The following is a 27,362-nucleotide window of genomic DNA, read 5'->3' as shown; positions in this document are numbered from 1 at the left end:
CACACCTGGAAAGGCTACACAGGAGCCATTTTTTCATCTTTGACTATTATTTCCAACTGTTTCCAGTTGTGACTACAGTAATCAAACAGCTAAAGGGCCCCACCACTTGGCCAACAGTGGTCACTGCAATTACAAGGCAAAGACATTCAAAACTGTTCTCAGAAATGGTGATTTGGTGGCCCCCAGTGGATTCACATTGCTATTACAAGTCTGTATTCTTAAAACGGATCGATCATACAACAGAAGCAGCGGGATTTACCAAACATTATTTAATAAATGATTTTGCAATACAAAACATCTGTGCAAAAATATTCAGACAAAATACAAAGCCAAGGCCTCTCTTGATCAATATGCATGTAAACCTGTTATGGGTACACTGGCATTGAAATATACATATACTTTTGTTTCTTCTTACCAATAAAAGACAAAAAAAAGGCACTATAATGAATTTTTGCCAAATACAAAAATACCTAAACTTGATTAAGATTCACAGTCTTGTGTACAAGTGGTTTGTGCACTGCTATATTAGTACATAGACTACATAAAAAAAGATGACTGTAGCCACAATGACGGCACCCAATGGTTGAAACCTTCACTTGAGCATTTTCACTTTTATTATTTTATTCTATTAGACTCTGTACACTCATACGGTAGCCATGCCTTATACTATTCTCTGCCTTATTAGCAATTGTCAGTGACAGCATCCTTAACAAAATGAGAAACGTCCTGTATTAAATAAGGCTTCACTGATGTCAAAAATCAAGTGAGAAGTGGACTGGACTGGGGGAGTCGCCCCCTGTTGGCCATCAGTGCAGACTGCGTTGGCCTTGCTTTTTTAAATCTGGAAGCAAAGTCCAGCTTATATATACAGTCTATGTTAGTATTCGTACATCATTTACATTGCTGGGGCTCATGGGTAAAGATGCTTAGGTAGCTCACTCTGCTTTAGATAAATAGAATCACAAAAACACACAGAGAGGAAAGGCATTTGAAAAATACACTCTCAAATGATTTCAAATAGCATGGAAACAAGAGCACACCCTTCATGCTGCTAATAACAGCCAACCAGCTTCACTACTGACCTCTACTCACTTGAATGCTGAGGAAAACTAAAGAGCAGTAGGATTTATAAAGACAACTGAATTTGATTGTGATGCCATTTTTGCAGCTACTTTTTTCTTGTTGCTACATTTCACGTGTCCACTTACTTTACAACTCAGAAATGCACTTTATTCTCTGCATGTCCTCAGTAAAAACAACCCGGATGTGTTATTGCTGTAGTTAAAACATGCACTCAGGAACATTCGCACCCATTGATTGTTGACTTGACACATTACTGCTGGTTTTCTGACTTTTGTTTTTAGGGAATGAAAGAAGCTTCATATTTGGCCTCTCATAAACCATCGTGGATGGCTGAGGCATAGTTTGTGCGGCTACGAAACTGAGACTCACCAAACACACACTTCGTCATCCTTCACTGGGAAACAGACAAAACGGTCAGACTTTTTTTCAGGTTGTACTTTTTCTGTTAAAAGCTGCACGTGCTGAGCTTTTTTTTTCCCATCTCCAAAATGAAATCCGTAAAAACTTTCGGAAAAAACATAAAAGACTGTATCCAATCAATTATGTGGCGAATGAAGTGTTTGCCCTGAGAACGGTGTGGGTTAGCTGTGGAAGGAAGCGAGTGCTTTGTGATGTCTTTTGTTCATCTGCAGGGGGCCCTCTTGCCAGCTCTGAAGTTAGATGCGATGTCTCCCGGAGAAACAAAACTGGGGGGCGATGATGAAAAGAAATGATACTTAAAGGGAGGCCGATCAGATAAACTTCCATCTTCACTGTGTCCGGTCTTCTTGTTGCAGATGTCTCAGATAGCGTGATGAAGTTGGAAAATAAAAAAACAAAAAAAAACAAAACACACATTCAGCTGTCATTCTCAAAGGGACTTCTTAGCACCTGCATTAGTGCTTTCATAGCTGTTGGCAGCATGGGAATTATGCATGCTAACATAAATGTTACTGATTGGTTTATGAGGGCCAAGGAGGCATCATTTATTGGAGCAGGCCACTGTTGATCGTTTTTATAAAGTTACTCGCCGTTTCAATTCGCGCTCCCTTGGATATTTGATTTTTTGTGTTGACAAGCAAGCCAATGAACTAGTTTAGAAAAAAAGGCACCTGAAAGTCATCACATGAATATCCATGTCTGCCTGACATCCTGTAGGAAAAAGTCCATCGAGTGGGAATTGTTTAGTTTTTTTTTGTCTGATTGGAACACAAACTGTTGAATAAGGCCACGGGAAGAATGTTTTCACCTTTAAAGTGTTTTACTTAATAAAAAGTTCATTTGAATATATATCTTTGTATTTCATTCATTCATTCAGGACCTATGTACTGTATTTACACAGAGGTTAAAATAACATTTTCAAACCATGATAGTAAGTACGCCTCCTGTAAACAGTAAGGCATGACAGAGTCAGACAGCTGCTTATATAGCCTGCTTAGTGTTTCTTGGATACCCAGATGTGTGGCACGCTCCATCTCTGTTGGGTCTCGGTAAGACCAGAGAAGAACTGTGACGCTGCGCCACTGGCTGAAGCGCTAAACGTCTCATATCTGGGATCTAAGCTCAAAGAGGTTGAATATTTACAGGTCTGCAGTGATGACTGAGTCGTTGTACATCAGCACATCAGAGTCAGGGGTAAGCAGTGCTGACGTCTGAGACACGTGGTCCACCATCCCCTTCTGGGAGATTTGTCCGTACACCTGAGCCGACCCTCCGCCGCTCCCCGGCATGATGCAGTGGGACAGCAGCGGCGTGTTGGCGTCATGGTTGGAGCCCGTAGTGGAGGGCACGCCGCTGACGTGACCCGTGCTGGTGGAGCCGCTAGCGCTGCTGGGGGAGCGGCTTTTTGGAGGGGGCAGGTGGTGCTGGATTACCCTAGTAGGCGGAGCTGGGGGTGCAAAGTGAGCTGGGAATGCTGCGTATCCTGGCGGGATTGGGTATCCGTTGACTGGGATAAAGCGCTGGTGGGTTTGGGTCACGGCCATGGGCGTCCATGCTGGAACTGCACCCATCTGTCCCGGCGCGGGAATAGCCTGGGCTGGGTAGAGGTACCCCGCGGCGGCGGCAGCAGCGGCAGCATAGCGTGGGTTGCTAAGGTTGCTGACGGGGCTGGCGCTGAGCGAGGTGGTCTGAGTGGTGGCGTTGCCTCCTCCTCCAGAGGGCGTGCTGGAGCTGGCGTGGGACGACAACCCCTCCCAAGCTCGCAGGCGGGCGTGAATATCCTTGAAGCGCGGCCGACGTGCTGGTCCTTCCTGCCAGCACTCTGTCATCAGACCATAAAACCTAAAAGCCAACAGAGTTATTTCATTACCACAAACAGCAACAATCAGACTGCTTCTAAAACTCTATTTGAATTGAATACACTAAACTAACCCTAATACCAGAGTCCAATAAAGACACTTGCACACTTGAGTTTCACCATTAGCTGGATGCACTATCTTCTTGTATACTTCTCATATTGCACCGGTAATTGCAACATACCTTGGTGGGCAGTCTTCGGGGCAGGGCAGCAGCTGCCTCTTTCTCACCATCTCCATCACTTCCTGGTTCGAGAAACCATAGTAGGGCTGTAGCCCGTAGCTGAAGACCTCCCACAGCACAACTCCAAACGACCAGATGTCCGAGTCTGTGGTGAACTTTCCCGAAGCGACGGCCTCAGGGGGCATCCAGCGGATGGGCAGCACAATTTTAGGCTGGAGGCAGTAGTAGTCTGAGGAGTAGATCTCTCTGGAGAGACCCAGGTCAGAAATCTTGACGTGGAGCTGCTCGCCTACCAAAATGTTCCGAGCTGCGAGGTCCTTGTGAACGCAGAAGTGGCTGGCCAAGTACTCCATCCCAGCAGCCACCTGGTTCACAATATTTAGAAGACGTTTCAAGGAGCAGTGAAAGGTAGACATTAAAACACTGATTTTAATTCAAAGTTTCTACATGAGCGATTAAGATCATCATCAACATTTCATGTAAATGGTTCATGTTTAAATGGAAGGCACAACAGTACTTCTTCCACTACGCTTGTAGCCAACTACGAGGATGTTTTTAGATCCTACCTGTATGGCCATATGCAGAAAATCTCCATGATCCAGGCTGGATTTCACCGTGCCGTCCTCATCGCTGCTACAGCCGACGTCTGAGTGTGGCGAACGCATGATGAGGAACTCGTGGAGGTCACCTTGGGGCAGAAACTCAAACAGCATGCAGACCGGCTGCTCCTGGGTAACCACACCCACCAGGCACACCAAGTTGGGGTGCTGAAGCTCGGTCAGCACTGCGGCCTCCTTTGATGAAGTTGGATAAATAACGGTGAATTTCAAAGAAACAAACAAACAAAAAAAGGTGGCTGGCAGGTTGATTTCAACATTTACTGGAAAAGTGGATATTTACAAAAGATGTGGGAGTTTAATGGAGAAACTGAGTCTGAAACTGTGTGGCTTTGACAGGTGATTATAAGAAGATCACCCAAGCTGGTTTCACAACGGCTCATTGATCACTTTTGAAATTGAGTCGATGGCAGTACCACTTTAAAATGTGGGCACAGTTCAGGTCTGCCTCACTTTCTGTAAACGGAAAGTGAGGATTACGTCTTACACATGCCGACTGCCTCAATCCGCCGTCACATCTAAATTTATCTGGACAACCTTCCACCAAGTTACAGTTTATTTTGGGAGCTATTTCCAGAGAACTCATCTACAGTTGAGCAGTTCAGCCGTCTCCAATCTTTCACTGCGTCTACCTTCTATAGACATACAACAAGCCGTGCTTGAAATCTTGTGGGCCTAGACGCCTTTCCTCTAAGAAAGCAGCCACATGTAGTTTTTAGCAATAGGATATTTTAGTGGTACATTTCATTTTCCAACTCTACACAAAGACGACTGATGTGGCTTCATTATTGTATATATATATATATTTTTTATGTGTGTTGTAAAAACGGTTAATTTAGAAACATTTCTTACTTGCTGGAAGTCAGCCCACTGCTGGGCATTGGAAATGTCTTTGAGGGTCTTTATGGCCACAAGCTGGGCCTGGTCCATGCCCGGCAGATACAGATGACCTTTGTAGATCTTCCCTAGAGTACATTCTCCGAGCTCCTCCATGAAATGGACGGCTGATAAGGGAAGCTCCTTGGCCTTGCTCTACAGAAAGAAGGAGGAGGAAAAAAATGGTAAGGTGACATCAACAGGTTGAAAACACATTCAACAAAAATGAAATCATTACTTTCTTTGTCGGGTCAGCAGCCTTTCATCACCGCTGTCCTTGTAGGGAAAAGAAAACATGATGTCGCTGCTTTCAATCTGATGTAGGCGAACTGCCTAATATAACACCAAATCCGTGTTTGAATTGTAGAAGAAAAATAAAACTATAGCTCAGAGCTGATAATTCACGCAATCAGACTCAGCCCATTACATCAGCCCCCAAATCGCCCCTTTCACGCCTCTGGAAAGCGATGTGGGAAAATTGCGAAATCTGGCAACATGTCGCAGCTTAAAAATGTCATCTGGCTGACAGGTTAAGCAAAATTTGGGAAGATGAGGCAATTAATTCTCTTGCCAGTAAACCCTAGAATCAGCTGCAACAATAGCAGAAAACAATGTAGCGCTCCCTGTGAGGGATGACTTTGCTTTTTCATCGTTTGGAACTCACTGAGGAGTGCTCTGACTGGAATGCTGGGTTACAGCACATCTAAATCCAACAGGAATGAGCTGGGCTGTGGGGTTAGGACAGGGTCAGGCACGTTTTGGAATTCATTTAAAGTAAATTGCAGTCAATTAAATCCATTTCCTCATTAAGATAAAGAAAACGAATGATTCAAATGGAGAAAATGCGGTTCAGCAGTTTCCCACAAACACCACAGCAGATACACTGTGTAAATGCCATCTGTTAGAAATTAGTCACCTTAATAAGTATATTTAGTGTCAGATTTCTGTGTAAAATAGTTGAGGGGAAAGCAGATCACTTGTTTAAGAATTCATGAGGACTGTTCATAAGATGCCCCCACCTTACCATCTCTCAAAAAAAAAAAAACGAAATCCAGGGAAAATGGCCTTCTTCAAAGGAAAGTTTATAAGAATTTATTTTTTATATTTTATGAGTGATTATTTTTTAATTTTTTAGGGGGCAAAGTCTGTGAGCTACACTTCTGAAAGTGTGAGCACAGACTTTCAAATCTCAGCTCAAGTTAATCCAATTTGGATGTCCGACCTCCAGCAGCAGCTTGGGAGGCCAGTAGAGGAGATGGGACCCACATTTTGTTTACAGCTTCACATGTGCAAAGCACGTAATAGACTTTAAAATGGAGCAAATCAGCTGAACACTTCACAGATATTAAAGCCTGATTATGGGGGAAAAACACATTTTCATCCATCTTCAGTGCGATAAGTCCCAGGTATGATGCCATAACTTTTTTTGAGACTCTTATCCAAAATCTGTGACGGTATTTTAATTTCTCAGTATGAATTTTTTTTTTTTTTAACATAACGTCTTATTACAATGTGTATCTTTCCCCTGATTTTTTCTTCAGGCAAATCTGTGATGTCAGGTTTCTGTGTGTGTCTTCTTTTTTTATTTTGATCATTAAGATTAGTCTTCTTTGCAACCAGAGCATGACCACGGTTGATAATCATACCGACCATCTCATTAGAACAGCACCAACAGATGACGGTGGGGATGTTGGGGACTGAATATTTTTTATATAAAGTCGATGGTGCCAAACTGCCACTCGTATCTATGCTTGGGAAGAGATAAAAGGTGCAGAAAGGTTGGCAGAGATTTCCAGATTCCAGGAACTTTGAGATGAATAATGAAATTCCTCTGTGAGGACACATGCACTCACACACTCACACATGCACACCGTCTGTACGAGCTCTGAGGGGGGTGGTGAGTGTGTGTGTTGTGCATGATGTGAGACACAGATGTTTTTAGTTATGGGTTTTTTTCCCCGCTGTCTTTCCTCCCCACACCCAAACCCTCAGATCCTCCTCACACCACCACAGATTTCTATGTGTGTGTCTAAATGGACTGTCATAGGCAGTAACCCTTGGGTGACCCCCTGCAAGCAAAGCCTGTTAGGTAGCAGCTTAATCCAAGACAAAGCTGCAGATAATGAAAACAGGAAAGAAAGACATTTGACTTAGTAAAACGTCTAAAAGTCGGAATATTTAGCCCATATAAAAAAGTTTTTAAAAGACAGAAATCACACAGCCGCTCCCTTTTATTAAAATTTTCTTGTAGATCTGTAAAATTTAGCTACAAGGCTGAATGGACGCATGAGGGCGGGGCTTTGGTAATCTTTCAGCTGATGGTTATGCAGTCTGCTATATTTCAGAACCAAGTTGGCAACAAAGACCATTTAAAATCAACTGTATAATTCCATGACTGCATGGCTGTCACTCTCCTGTAAACGTAACTCTTTGCAGACACAAGGTCTTCATGTAAACAGCAAGGAGAGACTCCCTTTTTAGGTCAGTGAAACATTTATTCTAGTCCCCCTCCCAAAAAACCCTCAGAAACTAAATAAAGCAAGGATATTAATGGATTCTGACGCATCTGTGACATCTGCAATTCTCTCCGCGGCTCTTCGCTGTAATACTATACGCCTTACCTTGAGCATCAGCTCAAGTGTGCCCAGCAATACATGCTGTCTAGATAAACCCCCAACCCTCCGCCCTCAACCACCACAATTATGTGGAAAAAAAGATGCGCTTACACGACATGACAGGGTGTGCAGCCTTGAAGGCAACATGATACTCATGCTGATGTGAGCTGTGTGTTTTACTGGGAGACCATGATATACATTACAAAAAAGAAAAAAGCTCCAGTGGTATTAGGATGGACAGAAGCATAGCAATGGAAAACTAGATCTACTTCTACTGAATCGAGAAAAGGTTCCTGAGAAGAGATTTAATTTTCAGTATATAAGAAATTTGGGGCGTTTCTGAAGGTACTGTACCATGTTAGAGCATCTTAACATAGAGTCCTTGAATACTAGGCAGTTGTAGAGGATGAGTTACTCTACTTTAAATGACTCCCACCCCTTATTGGAGGATTTCAGCTTCTTCCTTTGGGACAGAGGTTTGCAGCCCCTAAATGCAGGCGAAGCTTGAAGAAACAGCTTTGTCCAAACTGCTATTTTGTTGTCGTTGTTGTTGTTGTAGCAAATGACACACATGTTTTTTTCTGTATTTTTTTAAAACTGTATTTATTTATTTACTGTACTTATTTCTCTGTTTATGACAGTGCTTTTATCTCCTTTTTGCCGTTTTATATCAGTATAGTGTTGTCTAGTTTTAGAAGCTGTGATTAGGACGTCTATTTAAATTTGTTGATTAAAGATCATAATTAGAGATCATAAGCTGCCTTTGATTTAGACATGTCTGATATTTTTGTAAAAACACAAAATAGTGTATATATATATGAATATTTTCAAAAAATGCACAGAATGCTCTGTGAGTTCATGACATCATCATAACTGATTTACTGAGCAGCTGAGTTAGAACTTGTCACTCACACACTGAGAAGCACTCACAAACTTTCTGTTTCTAAACAATTTGTTCACTTTTTATCTCAGTCATGCCTGAAAAGACATCAGGTAACTTTTTCCATCGCTTTCGAGATTTGATTCAGAGAAAACTGTCACAGGCTGGGTCTCTGACCCAGCACTCTGAGTTTTCTTTGTATTTTTTGATATGTTGTTAGTTTTGTGTTATTTCCTATTTGCCTTTAGGTTAGGCAGTTATTGTTCCTGGGTTTTCTATGTTTGAGTTCTTGCATTATTCATCACGTATTTTGTATGTTAAGTTTGTGTTGTCATGTCTAGTTTTAGTGTTTCCTGTTTTATTCTGACAGTGTCATGTGTTCTTTGGTCATTGTATTTAGTTTCACTCCTCCTGGTCCTGTCATTAGATTCATGTCAGTCAGCTGTTTCCTCATGTGTCTCCACTTCCCCTGATCACCTCATGTGTGTATTTAAGCCTTCTGTTTTCTTCATGCCATTGTCAGTTCGTCTGTTTATTCTCACCAGATTCATGGTCATGGTCATAGTCATAGTCTTAGCCTGTTTATTTTCCACCCCGGTCATAGTTATAGTTTTTGGTCTTAGTACCTTTAGTGTTTTGTTTCTTAGTGTTTTGTCAGTTCAGTGTTTTGTTTCTTAGTGTTTTGCCTGTTTGCTTTGGTCTCTTGGTTCATTTCCTGCCGTCATCGCAATAAAGGTTCACTTTTCTGTTAATCATTACTATTCCTCGTCATCATCTGCTTTTGGGTCCTGTTTCCGCACACATCGGCGCACCCCGCCGTGACAAAAACGCACAGGTGGAGATGTAAGTAACTAAACATACTCATTCTTGACTTCTCTGCTGTTCAAATGTAAACGTTTCGGAGAGATGTGTTATATTTTGCTGCTTTGCACAGTGTAATTTTTGTGTAAGTCACTGTAGACAGAGCAACTGTCAGCGCTTCACCACAGAGTCCAGGATCCTGGACTTTCACAAAGCTCTGAGCAGTAAGAGAAATGTGTTCTTTCAACAGGCAGACACATCGCATATCGCACAGAGACCCAGAGATTATGCTGTGCGACTCCCACCTTTACCTAAGCAATGCGCAGGCTCTCCACAGAGAGTCCAGAGAAGCAGGAACTTAAGTCCCTGGTTGGATGACCCCTTTTGGAATCAGGAGGACCCTAAAAGAAGTCCGTGTAGCCTCAGCTCTGTAGACACACACACACCAAGTGAGCTGAGGGCCATTCCTCTCATTGACAGTCCTGTTGAGATGACACCGCTCACTCCAGTTCCTCCACCTCCTCGAGCAGCTTGTCCATCACAATTGCCTGTTTTCTCTGCTAAACATTTAGGAGCAGGTCAGTTCAAAGGTGATGCTTTTCTTTAGTGGTTACACCTGCTGTTAATCAGTTAGTTTAGATTTTAAAATTTGACACTGTAGATTATCTATTTTAATGCTAAATTACACATATTCTTGCTGTCCATTCATTTTATATGCTTTTTTGTAGAAAAAAAAAAATCAGGAAGAAAAATGTCTGTTTTTTTTTAGTAAGATGTCAATTTGTAGTTATTTATTTTTTGTCTAAACAGACACGAAGGTCATTCGTGGAATAAGAGTCTTGACAGTAAAAGACAAATTTGGGCCTATTTTGGAAAAACTGCAGCATTTCCAGGATGGGATTGTAACCTCACCTGGACACACAGTACCAACCAAAACATTTACTGCAGTAAAGCCTTTGACTCCAAAACCTCCAACAGTTCCCATACCGCAAAAACGAGGACCTCGGCTTGGGACGCTGCTGCGCCGTGCAAAAGTCGTCCCTATAGACGGTAAGTGGTTTTCCTCAGTAACTGTAGAAGATGCTGAATAATCAAACTTTAAATAAGAGATTTTTTAAAAAGATTTTAATGAACAATTAATCACTGCATCATGTACAATGCTTCAAATTAGAAGAAATTACATTTTCTCTTTACTAACCTCGTTGATTATCAGACAAGAAAGCAGACAGTCAGTGCAGTCAGAATAATCCAAGAGAGGGCAGGGTCAAACTCCCGCCTCTAGCTACACCTGTAGAGAGCCTGTCCCACAGCTTTAGTCTGCTGTCTTCAGACGACTGGTAAGAAACGTAGTAAGGAGACATTAAATACTGCACAGAAACAGTGCTGCATAATGTGGCTGTGTTATTTGTGGTGTTCCTGAAGTCGTGTTCAATGTTGTGTTGTGTAAATACAGGATTAAGAAAAGACAGGGGTTGCAAACTATTCAGTCTCTGGCAAAGCACCACTCGGACATCCTGAAGACTAAACTGCATGAAGTGTGTCTGGTCCTCACTGAGGAGGTATTGCACACTTTATGTTTCTTATGTGTTTCATGCAGCTAGTTTCCCTTCAAGTGCATACTACAGCCTCAACTGATGATTTTCACTCACATTTTAGGTGAAAAACCAACGCTCAGCAGTAGCCTGTGAGGCCATACATACCATCGATGAGCTCTACATTCAGCTCCAGAAAACAATGGACCCAGAAGTTGAAACAACAGGCCGAGCTCTATTGCTGAAGCTTGCACAGACCAACAACAACTTTCTTCATCAGGAGGTCAATCTGGCGCTTGATGCCATGGTGGAAAATTGCAGCCATGGACGGATTCTGAGCGCTCTGTTTAACACAGGACTGACGTAAGAGGAGAGAAGAAGCTGTAGTGATTTTATTAGAAGACATGAAAGAGAGATGATGTTCACTGAGTTGTGTGTCTAATATTGTCCTTGCTCAGCCATCGCTGTGCCGCAGTGAGGAATAGCACAGCTCAACACCTGCACCAGCTGGCTGACAAAGTTGGAGCAGCCGTCATCCTGAAAGCAGGAAGCTTCACTGAAAGGTTTCTAATTGCTGCCTCTAGAATGGCAGGGGATGCTGCACCTGAAGCCAGGTGGGTACTTTTAAATGGGTTTGAAGTGCATCAATGTTTTATTTTCTGTGAGTTTACACAATTAATGACAACTGTAATCTTCCACAGGTACCATGGGCGAACAATCATCAAGAAACTGACCCTTCACAAGGACTTTATGAATTTGTGGATGAAGATTGTCCCTGAAAAAGACAGGCGTCCTGTGGAGAAGAGCCTGAAAAAGGCTAATAATTACAGGCAGCAGGTCAGCATTCAGACTAGGCTCTCCTCTCCAGCAGGGCCTGGGATCCCCAGATGTGACAATGCAAGTCCTGACGAGTACAGAGGAGAAGAGCTACAGTAGCAGCAGCACTCTGAGGCTAAGCTGGGAAAGTGGTTGGAGGTTCAACCATCATGACCACAGACAGTCCCAGTCGCTCTGCAGGAGTAAACTTCTCCATCTTCAGGACTACAAACTATTTCTCTGAAGGACAATATTATTTAGATTTACATTAATTATTATTACATCATTCTTATTATTACATTATTTGTATTATTTCATTATTATTATCACATTTTTAAGATCCTGAATGGACAATGAATGAATAAATCCCTTTTTTTTTTTTTTCATGTGAATTAAAATGGCACTTTGGTTGGCACATATACAGTTTCTGTTTTTCTGTCAACAAATATTAATACATTCTTAGTTCTCTTGTTTTCGTTTTTAACCCAAGATTTTGCATTTTTATCAGGATTCAAAGTCATTTTTTATAACATAAAGAAATATTAAATAAATACTAGAAAGTGAAAATTTCAGAAGAAATTTTAAGTGTGTCTATGCTAATCAGTGTAGTTTAGTATAGAATTCAACTTTATTGTCATTGCACAGGTACAGGGCAACGAAATGCAGTTGGCATCCATTCAGAAGTGCTTTAGTGATATAGATATATTACAATATATATTAGCAATAATATAGATATGTAAGTATATTACAGAAATGGGTCTATTATGGAATGTTATAATGTACACGGTATGAAGTATGTTGTGAATATTCTATAACTATAAGTATGTACAGGCTGTAGTGAGTACAAGCTATGAACAGGATATAAATATGAAAAACTATACAGAATATGAAATAAATAACTTTACAGAAATAATGGGAACTATGCAAGTTGTAAACAGTTGTAGGATTAAAAATTATCGAATGTACAGGTTTGCCATTCATACGGCTACAGAGAGCAAAACTCAGCAGAGCAGCCATTCTCCACCATCAACTATGGTAAAAACAAACACCGCTCGCACCTCACAGATGACAGCTTACAGTTTTGTGTAAAGATGAGGTGACTTCGTACAGCCCCGATTTGCAGACGCTGTGCACAGAGGTTCATGAGCAGAAGTCCCATTGTACCACGGCAGACCCGACAATGTTTGCATGAACACGCTTTGAAGCATTACGTTATGGACCACTTTTCACACATGGTTGGTGTACCCACACAGCCGGCTGTAGCTTTTCAACTCACAGCCCAACACACACCAAAAAAAAAAAAAAAAACAGCCGAGAGAGCACAGACTTTACGCCCGTGGGTCCACCTCCCCTGCAGCGGCACTGCAGACCACGCCCTGCCACACACATCAAACACGTAAAATAAATATTTATGCACTTTTGCATTCACTTTTTGTTTTTTGTTATTTTTACACAGTGTTCTGAATGATTAACAATGGTCTACAGCCAATCTTGTGTATTAGTATACAAACTTTGGTTGTAAGATTCAGATAACTATTTAATAAAAGGTAAATATTTTATATGAGAGCAAGAAAGAAAAGTATATCTTTGTGTCCCCCTTTCCCTGTTAATGCCCCACCTGGCCCCCTGGCAAAAGCTTTGCTAGATCCGCCCCTGCACAGTTACCAGCTGTCAGCTACACAAAAAAAGGAGCTTGGTGTTATTTGTCTCTCAGAAACAGTTGATAACTTTCCTTCAACTCATTCATGTCACCTAAAAGGTAAACCTGTTTCTCCATCACCAGTTCAGCTCTGATGACTCAGTAAGGACATCTCATGGTTAGGACCAGCCCTTTTTTTTTACAGCTGTGGCTCCAGCAAACATCAGCTGATACTAGAAATTAAAATCAAATGAATTCTAACAACAGCTGATCAAGCTTAAACGTGCTGCTGTTGTTTAGCGCAATAAACAAACAAGAGAAAAGCCGATCATTGATCAGTTTCATGATTGAAGTTTCAACAGGCGAGAGAATGACAGGGGAGGCTGTCATAACGTTCAACATCAGTAACTTAGCGTGTACACAGCTGTCGTGCTAGCTAGCACGCAGACCGAGTTATTGTAACTGTCAGCACAAGGAAAATAAACTACACCTAAACTCGGTTTATATCTGACCCAAATAGAGTGCAGTTCATAACTTCTTACCTGAAATTCAGTTCACCTCACGCTCTGACCGACAGCCGCCTGCTTCTCCTGCCTTCGGTTTCCCTTATCCACGATTGAGCTCCATTAGCCACCACTGGTCGATCGGCGGCCGCCTCGCCGCCTCATATGTCTCTTTCCCCACATACAGTGGGGCAAAAAAGTATTTAGTCAGCCACCGATTGTGCAAGTTCCCCCACCTAAAATGATGACAGAGGTCAGTAATTTGCACCAGAGGTACACTTCAACTGTGAGAGACAGAATGTGAAAAAAAAAATCCATGAATTCACATGGTAGGATTTGTAAAGAATTTATTCGTAAATCAGGGTGGAAAATAAGTATTTGGTCAATAACAAAAATACAACTCAATACTTTGTAACATAACCTTTGTTGGCAATAACAGAGGTCAAACGTTTACTATAGGTCTTTACCAGGTTTGCACACACAGTAGCTGGTATTTTGGCCCATTCCTCCATGCAGATCTTCTCGGGAGCAGTGATGTTTTGGGGCTGTCGCCGAGCAACACGGACTTTCAATTCCCGCCACAGATTTTCTATGGGGTTGAGGTCTGGAGACTGGCTAGGCCACTCCAGGACTTTCAAATGCTTCTTACGGAGCCACTCCTTTGTTGCCCGGGCGGTGTGTTTTGGATCATTGTCATGTTGGGAGACCCAGCCTCGTTTCATCTTCAAAGTTCTCACTGATGGAAGGAGGTTTTGGCTCAAAATCTCACGATACATGGCCCCATTCATTCTGTCCTTAACACGGATCAGTCGTCCTGTCCCCTTGGCAGAAAAACAGCCCCATAGCATGATGTTTCCACCCCCATGCTTCACAGTAGGTATGGTGTTCTTGGGATGCAACTCAGTATTCTTCTTCGTCCAAACACGACGAGTTGAGTTTATACCAAAAAGTTCTACTTTGGTTTCATCTGACCACATGACACTCTCCCAATCCTCTGCTGTATCATCCATGTGCTCTCTGGCAAACTTCAGACAGGCCTGGACATGCACTGGCTTCAGCAGCGGAACACGTCTGGCACTGCGGGATTTGATTCCCTGCCGTTGTAGTGTGTTACTGATGGTGACCTTTGTTACTTTGGTCCCAGCTCTCTGCAGGTCATTCACCAGGTCCCCCCGTGTGGTTCTGGGATCTTTGCTCACCGTTCTCATGATCATTTTGACCCCACGGGATGAGATCTTGCGTGGAGCCCCAGATCGAGGGAGATTATCAGTGGTCTTGTATGTCTTCCATTTTCTGATGATTGCTCCCACAGTTGATTTCTTCACACCAAGCTGCTTGCCTATTGTAGATTCACTCTTCCCAGTCTGGTGCAGGTCTACAATACTTTTCCTGGTGTCCTTCGAAAGCTCTTTGGTCTTGGCCATGGCGGAGTTTGGAGTCTGACTGTTTGAGGCTGTGGACAGGTGTCTTTTATACAGATGATGAGTTCAAACAGGTGCCATTCATACAGGTAACGAGTGGGGGACAGAAAAGCTTCTTACAGAAGACGTTACAGGTCTGTGAGAGCCAGAGATTTCCCTTGTTTGAGGTGACCAAATACTTATTTTCCACCCTGATTTACGAATAAATTCTTTACAAATCTTACCATGTGAATTCATGGATTTTTTTTTCACATTCTGTCTCTCACAGTTGAAGTGTACCTCTGGTGCAAATTACTGACCTCTGTCATCATTTTAAGTGGGGGAACTTGCACAATCGGTGGCTGACTAAATACTTTTTTGCCCCACTGTATGAGGGGAAAGAGACATACACCGGTGGCTAGCTGCCCTCTGTTGTAGCTCCGCGTTAGCCACCACCCAACAACTCAGTTATTTTTCCCACATCGACCAGCATCATCGGCCCATATAAACGAAATATAAGTCCACTGAAACACAGACTGTTTGCGAGCGATCGGGGTGGGGGGTGGGGGGGTGAAAGGAGTTAGAGCCGCCTCACTGTAAGCGAAGCCCGGGTGCTTTTTAGCTAAGGGTCGCTAGCCGCGCTAGCTAGCTAGCAGCAACACGTAAGAGAACTTGCTAATATGGGATGTCTTGATAAAACGAGCAGCTATTTGAAGTTTACACACCTACATTCTCACCTGAAAATATCTTTAAAGTTTATTTTGTGACCTAGAAACACTAATAAAAAACATATATAAAACGAAGAGGTAGCCGCCATTGTTTTACTCGGCAGAATTGTGGGATATGGAGTTTTCCACCAAGCGGAAAAATAATAATAAGAATAAGAATAATAAAGCCGACGAATAGTAATAAGTGTGCCTCTTGGCATAGGCACACTTAAAAAGATTAATTAAGTGAGAGGACCAAGGATAAGGAGAAGTGTAAGGGAAGGGTGTGGAAAAAGAGACAGTGAGAAATAAACAGGAGGGAGGTGGTGGGCTGCAGTTGAACATTCCTGAACCTGCTGAGCTCTGATGACGGATCTGATGCTTTGTCTGAGACAGGTCGTTTCCACACACACTCAAGCCAGTAACCCCGGCATGCCGTGACATATCCCTAATGACACACAGAGGGCTGTGCCAGTGTTTTGACTCCTTCTGCAGTCTGTTTGCATGCCAAACGACAGCCTCTTTACAGTCATTACACAACAGCGTGATGATGCACTTAGTGTCCACTTCAAAATCGTGAAGTTTACAGTGTTTAATTTTTGCGTTGATATTACATGTAAAAAGTGTTCTATATCTGCAGAAATAAACGGTAATCTGCAGGATTACCAGGAAGGCCCTCCGTCATTTATTCCCCACCCTGAGTGCCATCTGCTGTGACTGTAACGCTCCCTACCTTAGGCTTGTATGCAGTCGCGAGCATGGACATCTCAACGTTCTGGCCGCGGACGGGTTTGGGTTGGCGCGTCACGGGAGGCCTGGAGGACTTCTGGTTGTTGCGGCACACGCAGATGAAGAAGAAGAGCAACGCGATGGCTAAGGGGATTACCACGCTGGGAACCAGGATGTACAAGATCTCAATGCCAGACTCCTTATGGTCTAAACAGATGGGACATCGAGAGAGGGGAATCATGTCATTTCACACGTCACACATGTGTCACAAAGGCAACATCGCAAACTACGATTTAAAACTAGTGTCTCACCACAGAGGGGTATGTCGCAGAGCTCCATTCTGACCCCCTCATCTAGTGTGAAGCACCAGGGGGCCTCGTGTTTGTTCCCTGGGTTGCGGCAGTACGAGTGTCCTCCGTTAAGCTCCGGGTAGCGCACAGCCTGGTAGTTGTGGCTGTGAGGATACTGGGAGTTCCACGGCTGACACTGACGCCCTGACTTGGTTATGCTTACCGTCCCTCTGTAGTCTACCCCACTGTTGTTATAACATTTGTGATCTGGTGGAATATAACAGACAATGATGTTTTAGCAGCGTCAACACAGTAAATCATTACAATTGCCACATGAACATGTCTCACTCTTGTTAATAGGCTCTGTCATAGGGATCCCGATCCTCAGACAGTTGGCGGCCTCGGGGCTGTCGGAAGTAGCCAGGTCATCGCAGTTTGGCAGTTTCAGTCTCTTCAGTATTATCGGGTTGGAGCGGGCGATGATGTACTCGGTTTTACACAAGTCGTTCTCCAGGATCTCGCATTCGTCCTTACAGAGGTCACGGGGTTTGTCGGACCCCGAGCTGCGGTCGCACGTTGGGAAGGCAAAGTGGCAGAGGGAAGGGATGGCGAACTGCGAGCAGCGGTCAGACAAATGGTTGGACGTCCCGATCATGGTGAAGGCCGCTGGGAACGAGAGGATTCAATTTCAGTTGCTTGAAAGTTTCTAAATAACGAAGAATTAGGAGACTGAATAAAAACAGAGAATTTCATACTTTAAATGCACGACTCGCGCACAGCGATGCTGTTCACTTATTGCAAACATGTGCATTGCTGCGGCTGTCATTATCACTACGGCGACTACGATGAAGAGGAGACGCGAATAAAAAGCGGCCAAGTGAACCTGACAACCATCCAAATGTTTCTCCAGCACATGTTGCTTGAGTAAAAAGGAACATAGAGATCAGTAAGTGTGACATTAAATTCAAGATGCTGAATCTGGACTCTGATATGATTTACAGTCCTACTGTTGGCCTGTTACGACTCTGTGGCGCCATAAATCTCAATTATCACTCGTCCTTGATGTTTCAGATCAGGCTCTGGATTCATGGCCTGCGTCATTCCCTGAACTGTTGCACGGATATAATCAATAATAACCTCTGAGGACAAACGCACGCATACGCATAAAACAAAAAGCACACACGCTGAGACACAGACGTGTAACAACACTGGAAACAGTGTGTCGGCCACATGTGATTCATACTGAGTGGTGAACTCCCTTTGAACTCTCTAAGTGACGTTCTGCTTCCTTCCTGGAGCATATTAATTATGATTACCTTCTGAAAAATCTGAATTTACACAAAGTTTTTATTGAATTACTACATCTTTTTTATTTTTAGCAGCAAATTATGTCTCTAAAAGAGTTTGGCAGTTTCAGTCTCTTCAGTATTATCAGTATTATCAGTATTATTTGTCTTTTAGAGACAAATTATGTCTCTGAAAGACATAATTTTCTCCCATTTAATTGAATCTACCAAAAATGCAGGTGCCATCTGCCATCAAGAGCAAGGACAGAAGAAGCGGCACTTATTCCAATTTTTCAAACAAAGCATAAAGAAATGACTTTTGGCTCAAGACTTTTGCACAGTACTGTATGCCCTTTGGTCATTGATTGTGTTCAGTTGTCTTTCTTGAATCTGCAGGAACTAAATATTTAGTAACATGGAATCATCTTCATCAAGTTAAGCCTGTACACACAAACTAATCAAACGTTTCTCATGAATGAATATGTATTTATGATGGATGTAGAAGTAAATTTAATCTATTCTCAAAACATTAATTCGATTTGTGTTGGCTCGAAGGAGGTTTAGCCCGCTCAAACTCACCTGTGATCTGGGTCTCAATCTCCCCCTGCATCTGCAGCGAGTCGACAAAAATGCTGCGGTTGCCGATAAAGCGGGCGCAGGCTATGCCTCTGTACGGCTGGCAGAATCCATCTTCAGGAAACCCGTTGCTGAGAGGTCAGAGGGGCGAGAAAGAGAGGGTGCTTTTAAAGTTCGTCTGAACAACATGAATCAATTTCATCGACTCTTTCACAGGAAAACCACTAGAGGTCAGTCTACATTAGCATATCCCACAAGACCAACTAGTTCCACTTCTGTGGAGGGAAAGGCTGCTCCTTGCTGCCTTTGCTTGGCTACAGATCAGGCAAACTCAAAGGCAGATATCTAATACACATAAATGTCCTTATTCACAGTAAACTGCTTTAAGAATTAATATCTCACGTCGGACTTTATTCGTGTTGCGTCAGAGAGTCGTCACTCTGAGCCACAATTTAAAACATATGAAAGGAGAAAGAGAGCAACCTTGTTTCTACAGATATGCAACTCCACTCAGTGAGCTTCTTTTGGGGCATTTCTTTTAATTTCCTCGTTAATGTAACGATTCTTATCCCGCTTAACACAGTCATCATCATCCTCTCCCCTTCCTGTCTCACTCTCTGTGCTTTTTTATTCTTTCTCCACACACACACACACACACACACACACACACACACACACACACACACACACACACACACATACACACACACACACACACACACACACACACACACAAAGCCCACGCTCACCGGCAGACCACTCGCTCAGTGTGAGATCACTTTGTCATGCGCTTTAAGTCATACCATATGGGACGTTAAGACCAGGCACAACTGCAATATGTGGTATAGGCGAGTCCACGATGCCACTGCATATATGAAGTATATCCTCATGGTGCAGACCTGCTGCCTGAGTAATGGCGAACAGAAGCAGCTAGACTATGACATTTTTAATATATTTAACTTAAAGTGCAGCCAATCACAGCTAAGACACAGGCCTCAGCTGTGATTGGCTGAACAATAACACCAATAGTCAAACATTTCGACTCTGATAGGTAAGGTGGCCCCGAGAGGTCGATCGGACCGCAGCTTATGAAAACACCAGCAAATAGAAAAATGCTGAAAAAGCACACAAAATAAAACTGAATAAAAACCCCAATAGAAATAGAAAAAAAGTTGCTAATAATCACAAAACAACACACAAATGTTTTTGGGGAGACAATAATGTGACGGAAGAGTTGCACAAATGACAAGCCAACAGTAGATGGCCAATAGCAAACTACCTACAGTATTATATGAAAGTGTGCAATTAAAACAACAATATAACACATAACATTGATGAATCCTCAACTGCTTTTAATGACGCCTCCGTATTTTTTGATTTCTGGCCGTTCTGTGGCTGGTCCATCACATTATTGTGTCCCCAGAAACATTTCTGGATTTTGTTTTTTCTACTTCTGTTTTATTCAACTTCTGTTGTGTTTTCTACGCTTTTGCTGCATTTTTCTATTTACTTAGTGTTTCCTTAACTTGCAGTCTGTTTGACCTTTCAGGGCCACCATATATGGGGGTTTAAAAAACACTATTGTGTAGCAGCCTAGTGAGAATTTAACTGCTTCTCTACTTCTTTTGCACATCATTCTTTTATTACAGCTTTACAGAAACGTCACTTTTGCTAATGAGAGTTGGATGGTTTACAAGAGATGGTACAAAGTGCGAAAAGCACTAATTTTACTCCACAAGCTGTAAAAATTGCACACACATTCCCCCATCCTGGTTTGGTGTGAGTGTGAGGTCAGTAGGTTACCTCTCTCTGTGGAGTGTTAAGTGACTGAAGGGCCAAGGTCAGTTAACCCCCTTTCCCTGTCTGTGCAGATCTTAAATGGGCTTTCCAGACATGGACACACACTCACACACACACTCATGCACACACACACCCACACTCACACACATGACTACCAGGGCAGCGGTCTGCATACTGCCGATTCCTCAGAGATAGGGTAACTTTACAACTTAATGCAGGTTTAAACAGATTTTATCCCCGGAATATGTAATTTCCTACTAAAATATGCAGTAATAATGACTTCATGTTGCGGTGGGCCTGCAGAGGGCTTAGCACCCCTTCAACAAGCCGCAAATGCATAAACTGATACTCCTTTGGATGTTTTTCACCCTTTTGGGGAAGAGCCGCCTGTGTTTAGGTGAAAGCAATAAAGGGAGTGTCTGGTAATTGTAAGCAGTAATAATTGAATAATTTGAGAGACTTACAATTGGTTAGGTTCCTGCCATTTTTGAACGTAATGAAGTGGAACATAAAAAAAGGTAGCTCTGGCATGAGAAAACATACACAAACGGGATAAAGAGCGAGGGCTGGAGTGTGTCCAGGCAACCCAGAGGTTAGTTTGGTTGTGCGTCACAGAGAACGGTGGACACAAACATCCACACTAGCATGAAGCCACACACAGACAAGCAAATGACAAGGGAGAGGAGACGATCCACCGCAGTGCAGCCAGATCCCCGCGGGCAAATTATAACTACTGCAAGTCAGAACGCCCTAAACCAAAGCGGCTCAGCTTGAATCCCAAGTCGCCCTCACTGGGCTTCCTGTATTTTAGCTTCTTTCACTGGTTTCCAAATCAACGGAGCTTCCAAGACCATGTCTAAGAAGATGATTAAAGCATCTCGTCTGGTAGGGAAGGAATGGATAACAGCATGTTCGAAGAGCGATAGACACATCTACGAAAACCTAATCACTGTGAGACATCTGAGGTTTTCCGAAAACCTCTCTCGGTGTTTTCTTGTCCATTTATTTTCTCATGTGTTTGTGTGTGTCAGTGTAAGCTATCCCGAGCAGGGGAAAGCTAAGCGCGGTTGCTATTTGTGTAAACAGTGAATAACTGTTCAGGCCTTTGATTTTACACACTAACGCCACGGGCCCTCTGTATAATGTTTTATAACAGTTAATTACAAAGGGAGCCTTCTCCGTTCCAGACTCGATCTATAATCCAGATATAAACAGAAAGACGAGCCTCACCACAGAGCCTAAACAAGGTGCTGAAGACACTGATGCATTGTCCAATTACATTTTTTCCGACCTCATTATTTATTCAGGGAAGTGCTTGCTGAGCAGCCATGGTCTTTTTCCACCCAACACCCAGGTTAACATCCACAGTATTAAATAGAGACTAGTATTTACCAGACCTGTGTGGTAAATACATTTGCACAATAGGTGTGTAGAAAAGATATAGAGTTCAACTCATTTGATTCATATGTAATTCAAGTATTTATTTACTTTTTTCACGCTCGAAATAAATAAATAGGGAGATGGATATAAATGGAACATCTAGCTCATGTGAGCCACATGAAGCAACCCTGAATTGGACAAATGGAAGACGTTGGATGGGTGGATGGTTGTTGAAGAATGGAAGTACAAAAACACCTACGTACATGTTGTTATTACCTGGTTGGACCCCATTATAACCGTCCTTTCAAAACAGCTTTAATTCTTGGTGGCACAAGATTTTATCCATACTAGCGTGAGAGCATGAAGCAGTTGGTGCACATTTTTCTCCCCTTCCACCGCATGCCAAATTGGACTGAGATCTGACAGTGTTGTGTGTCAAAATCCCAGTATATCAGCAGTTTCAGCACATCTAGCACCAACAACCATGCCACAGTCTTTGTTCAGCTTTCTTTTCCATTCCAATGCTTGGTTTGAATTTCTGCAGCTCATCTTGACCATGTCTGCATGGCTAAAGGGTTACTGTCATGTCATTAGCTGATTAGTTATTTGTTAATGACCGGTTGAGCAAGTGTACCTAATAAAGTGGGAGGTGAGTTTTATATAAATTTGAAAGCATCCAATAAGAGAACAAGACTGATCCTATCCATACTAACTATTTTGGCACTGTTATAAAAACCAAGCTAACACTGCTTTATGTTTTCAGTCTCACTCGAAATCCCAAATGTAAATCCACACGGTGGTGCTAGGAGATTGTCAAATACATAAGGTAACATAATCCAACATCTGCATATTATTGCATGGTAATCCATCTAATAGGTGTTGAGATGTTTTAATTTGAACCAATGTGGTAAACCATCAGACTCAAACAGCAGCTCTGGAGTCATTCTGTAAACTAAAATTAGGATTACAAGGAAAAGAACATGGACATATTTACAATATTGTGTCTTGAGCCACTTCAAATTTCTTTATGTTTTGCTAGCAAAATTGGAAATAGGTGCAGGGATATATTAAAACATGTGCAAGCCTACATGGAAATAAAGTATAGAAAGCAAAAACAGAGTTTGTACAATTGTAGTGTGAGAGTCAGTATTTGGTATTTGGCCACCTTTATTTTTCATCACTGCCTGAATTCCCTTTGGCATCTTTCTTATAATTTCTTTAAGTAGTCTTCAGGAATAGTTTTCCTTGAAGGCCATTTAAGTTTTTTGTTTGATGTTGCTTCAGCTAGATAAATGGGAACAATTGCTACAGGCTGCTAGCCCAAAGTTGCAATTTCAAATTGGTACCTTGCGAAGTTTTCGATTATGTTTTGACACAACACTGATTCATCATTTGAGTAAGGTGCCTTTTTATGCTTGAACAAGCCATAGGTCAGCAGTCAGTTGCTTGAACTGGTCAGGTGCACGGACTACACTGTGAAAAAGCAGCCAATGTCCAAACAACTGTGAAAAAGCACCGAGAATCGTTGCTCAAGACCATTTTAATAAACATCACAAGAAAGTCTGGCTCCTAGAAGCAAATTCTAAAGAAATTAGGAGTGGCTCAAAACCTTTGCACTGTACATTTTCAGTTTTTCACACACGTGCTTGGACAATGAAACATATAAACCACAAACTGATGATAGGATGGAGTGGGCTCGTTTTGATGTCTTCTCTCTGATCTCTTGACTAATACTGTCAGAACATCAGTACAATGACACAGACACGTTCCGGGATTTAAGGGCTGTGGTTTAACACAAACATAGAATTATCAGGAAAGGGAGAGTTTTCAGTTAAGGAAGAATGTTAAAAAATGTTGAGTCAACTCTGAATATCTCTAATAAGTTGTTCAATCTGGATTTTTTAAACCATATTCATCAAAACGTCCAAAGTTCTCAAGATTTCCACAGATTCCGCAAACTCTCCCAGTTCCACTTTCCAATGTGATGACTCGTCTTCACTCTTATCTGCTTTAACTTTTCCGTGACGATTTTTATTCATTAGTGGGACACATGGCAGTGAAGATAACTGTCCGACCAATGAACACAGAACATGAACACAGCTCAAAAAGGCTGTGACACGAATGAGCACACACTTTCTTTACTCCAGAATCAGAATCAGAATCAGAATCAGAAAGGGGTTTATTGCCAAATGTTGAGCAGGTTTACAACATTAGGAAATTGCTGCGGTGCTTCAGTGCAAACATGCTGTCATAAATAGCACTTAAATAGACATGGAAAAAAATAAAAGTAGGGATAAGAATTAAAAGTGCTACGTGGAAAGATATGTGCATGAGATATACATGAGATATATACATGAGAATAAGAATTAAGAGTGCTACGTTGAAAGATATATACATGAGTGCAGGTGGTGATCAGTGCCAAACATAGAATGATGCAGTGAACACAGCGTAGGGTCATGTGTTAGTGGCGGGTACAGTCATATGGTTATTGTTCATGTGTCCAACAGCAGAGGGGAAGAAACTGTTCTTATGGCGAGAGGTTCTGGTGCGAATGGACCGGAGCCTTCTGCCTGAGGGGAGCAGGTCAAACAGACTGTGTCCAGGGTGAGAAGGGTCAGCTGAGATCCGAGCTGCACGCCGCAATGTCCTGGAGGTGTACAGGTCCTGCAAAGATGGGAGTCTGCAGCCAATCACCTTCTCAGCAGAGCGCACAACACGCTGCAGTCTCTGTTTGTCCCTGATAGTGGCTCCAGCGTACCACACGGTGATGGAGGAGGTGAGGATGGACTCGATGATTGCAGTGTAGAACTGCATCATCGTCCGTGTTGGCAGGTTGAATTTCTTCAGCTGCCTCAGGAAGTACATCCTCTGCTGGGCTTTCTTGATGACGGAGGTGATGGTGGGCTCCCACTTCAGGTCCTGGGTGATGGTGGTACCCAGGAAGCGGAATGAGTCCACAGAGGTGATGGGGGTGTCAGACAGGATGATGGGGGGGAGTGGGGCTGTGTGCTTCCTGAAGTCCACAATAATCTCCACTGTCTTCTGGGCATTCAGCACCAGGTTGTTGTGGCTGCACCAGGACACCAGACGTTCAACCTCCCTCCTGTAGGCAGACTCGTCCCCGTCCGAGATGAGTCCAATAACGGTGGTGTCATCTGCAAACTTGATTAGCTTGACAGACTGGTGGGTGGAGGTGCAGCAGTTGGTGTACAGGGAGAAGAGCAGAGGAGAAAGAACACAGCCCTGAGGGGAGCCGGTGCTGATGGTCCGGGAGTCCGAGACATTCTTTCCCAGCCTCACATGCTGCTTCCTGTCCGTCAGGAAGTCAGTGATCCACCGGCAGATGGGATCAGGCACATTCATCTGGGAAAGCTTGTCTCGGAGATGGTCTGGAAGGATGGTGTTGAAGGCAGAGCTGAAGTCCACAAACAGGATCCTGGCGTAGGTTCCTGGGGAGTCCAGATGCTGCAGGATGAAGTGTAGGGCCATGTTGATGGCGTCGTCTACAGACCTGTTGGCTCTATATGCAAACTGCAGGGGGTCCAGGAGGGGGGCCGTGAGGGTCCTGAGATGGGAGAGAACTAGGCGCTCAAAAGACTTCATGACCACAGATGTCAGAGCCACGGGTCTGTAGTCATTTAGTCCAGTGATCCTAGATTTCTTGGGGACAGGGATTATGGTGGAGGACTTGAAGCAGGCAGGCACATGACATGCCTGCAGTGAGGAGTTGAAAATGCCAGAAAACACTGGGGCCAGCTTGTTTGCACAGTGTCTGAGGGTGGCAGGAGACACACCGTCTGGGCCGGGAGCTTTCCGAGCATTCAGGTTCTTAAACTGCTTCCTCACATCTGCTTCATGAATATGAAGAGTTGTGGTGGGAGGAGGTGGTGTGACAGAATATGACAAGCGGCCTCGTCCTGGTCTCATTTGAGGATTAAACTTTGGTGTAGGGTTCTGATAATGAAAGAAACCTTTAAGCCTTGAGGATATAAGCTCGAGTGTTTCCCCATAAGAAGTCTGTGATGATGGGTTTGTGCTGAGTTGTGGGGTAAAGGGATGTGAATCTCAATGCTCTTTGTTGGAGCATGCTATGGAAAGGAAAGGATTTGAGGATGATGAGAAGGGGGAGGGAAATCGTGATGACACTTTAGATTTTAGGGTTTTGTTTCCATTAGCTGCTCTGGGTGCTGAGTGAAGAGGAGATGAGCTGCTAGCAACATGAGGTCACAGCTGTTGTATCCTGATTAGGGATGCCCCTAAACTAGTTTTTATTTAATCACTCTCATCCTGGTTTGACAGGAATAATAAATGCTTTGACAGAATCAGGAGGTCTAACATGACCAATAACTTTTTGCTGCTCTAAACCTGCAAATTTAGTTGATAATGTACCTTTTTGTTACCAACCCATTATACATATTACGTTGTATAAATTCATAATTGTCATGTAAAAGAAGCCAAAGTGCAATGATGTGCAAATCATCTAAAGAGAGTCAGAAAAGAAGGTGACTGGTTGGATATGCCCAGTAAAGCTCATGAGTTGTATTGTATCACTTGAATACAACTGTTTGCAAATTTATGTGTTAGACGCTATGTATGTTTGCAACAGATTAAAGATGCCCAACAACAAATCAGACGGCACTTGTGCATCTGGAGATGCACAAGTGCATCTAAGTCTCCGTTTTTCAATTTGTCTGTGCAGCAGGTGAAATCTACACGCATTCGTCAGCATGTTGGGCTCTCTCCATTGGTGTGCACTCGTGATTTCATTATCACAGTAGGGCTGTGTAATGATCTCTTACTGACAGGGAGCCAAAATGGCCACCAGAGGCTGAGGCTGACTGGGATCTGTGGCTGCCAGTGGCCCGTGACCACACTGGGAATGAACAGCAAGTGAGGGCAAACTGAGGCACTGCATCAGGATACAATGGAGAGAGAAGGCCCTCTTGGTCATCATGTTACTGCTGCTCGCTGACTGCAACAATAGAGGCTTCTGTCAGAGAGAAGGAAACTAACAGAGCGCTAAGAGAAGAAGGATGTAAGAACAAACATGAGGGATTAATTTGAGCTGGTGTGCATTTTTTTTAAAAGGGAAAAAAATAAGGAGGCTTCTCTGAAAACAAAATCAAAATCACAGTTTTTTTCCATCCAGCATAGCAAAACTTTGGTAGTATGGTCGAAACTGCCTGAATGCTAAGCTTGATTAATATAGCCATCAGTATGAGGGTTTATTGGGTGCCAAAACCATGAATGAAGCTTTATAATACTAGGAGGAAGAAGGTTTCTTCTTCTGTGGTTTTGTATCACAGTATTAATATAAACAGTAACGGGGTAAACAGTACAAATGGGGAATTCAGTGTCTGCCGTTTACAGAT

At 42.9% G+C, this 27,362-nt stretch overlaps 2 protein-coding genes across 5 annotated transcripts in view; one reads left to right on the top strand and one right to left on the bottom strand.

Moving 5' to 3' along the window:
• Nucleotides 1-2,642: 2,642 nt before the first annotated feature.
• LOC146614580 (inactive tyrosine-protein kinase transmembrane receptor ROR1-like) overlaps nucleotides 2,643-27,362 on the bottom strand; it is a 142,413-nt gene continuing 117,693 nt past the window's right edge. For all 4 annotated transcript variants that reach the window (XM_085375472.1, XM_085375475.1, XM_085375473.1 and 1 more), the window contains 8 exons: nucleotides 18,814-18,941; nucleotides 17,297-17,614; nucleotides 16,970-17,215; nucleotides 16,663-16,865; nucleotides 5,013-5,192; nucleotides 4,110-4,337; nucleotides 3,544-3,908; nucleotides 2,643-3,345 (listed from right to left, as the gene is read on the bottom strand). In XM_085375472.1, coding sequence (XP_085231598.1) covers nucleotides 2,643-3,345; nucleotides 3,544-3,908; nucleotides 4,110-4,337; nucleotides 5,013-5,192; nucleotides 16,663-16,865; nucleotides 16,970-17,215; nucleotides 17,297-17,614; nucleotides 18,814-18,941 — 2,371 coding nt within the window. The remainder of the gene's footprint in view (nucleotides 3,346-3,543; nucleotides 3,909-4,109; nucleotides 4,338-5,012; nucleotides 5,193-16,662; nucleotides 16,866-16,969; nucleotides 17,216-17,296; nucleotides 17,615-18,813; nucleotides 18,942-27,362) is intronic.
• Nucleotides 8,626-11,800, top strand: LOC146614581 (TOG array regulator of axonemal microtubules protein 1-like). The gene is made up of 9 exons (XM_085376565.1): nucleotides 8,626-8,681; nucleotides 9,356-9,374; nucleotides 9,583-9,922; nucleotides 10,143-10,382; nucleotides 10,546-10,669; nucleotides 10,786-10,891; nucleotides 10,989-11,227; nucleotides 11,323-11,478; nucleotides 11,566-11,800. Exons 1-9 carry the CDS (start codon nucleotides 8,626-8,628, stop codon nucleotides 11,798-11,800), a joined length of 1,515 nt encoding a protein of 504 aa, XP_085232691.1.

The sequence above is a fragment of the Diplotaxodon limnothrissa genome, linkage group LG17 (genome assembly GCF_057381915.1).
Source record: "Diplotaxodon limnothrissa isolate DT_005_m linkage group LG17, D_limnothrissa_male_GT1.1, whole genome shotgun sequence".
Classification (NCBI taxonomy): Eukaryota; Metazoa; Chordata; class Actinopteri; order Cichliformes; family Cichlidae; genus Diplotaxodon; species Diplotaxodon limnothrissa.
This window is presented reverse-complemented; position numbering and strand designations above follow the sequence as displayed.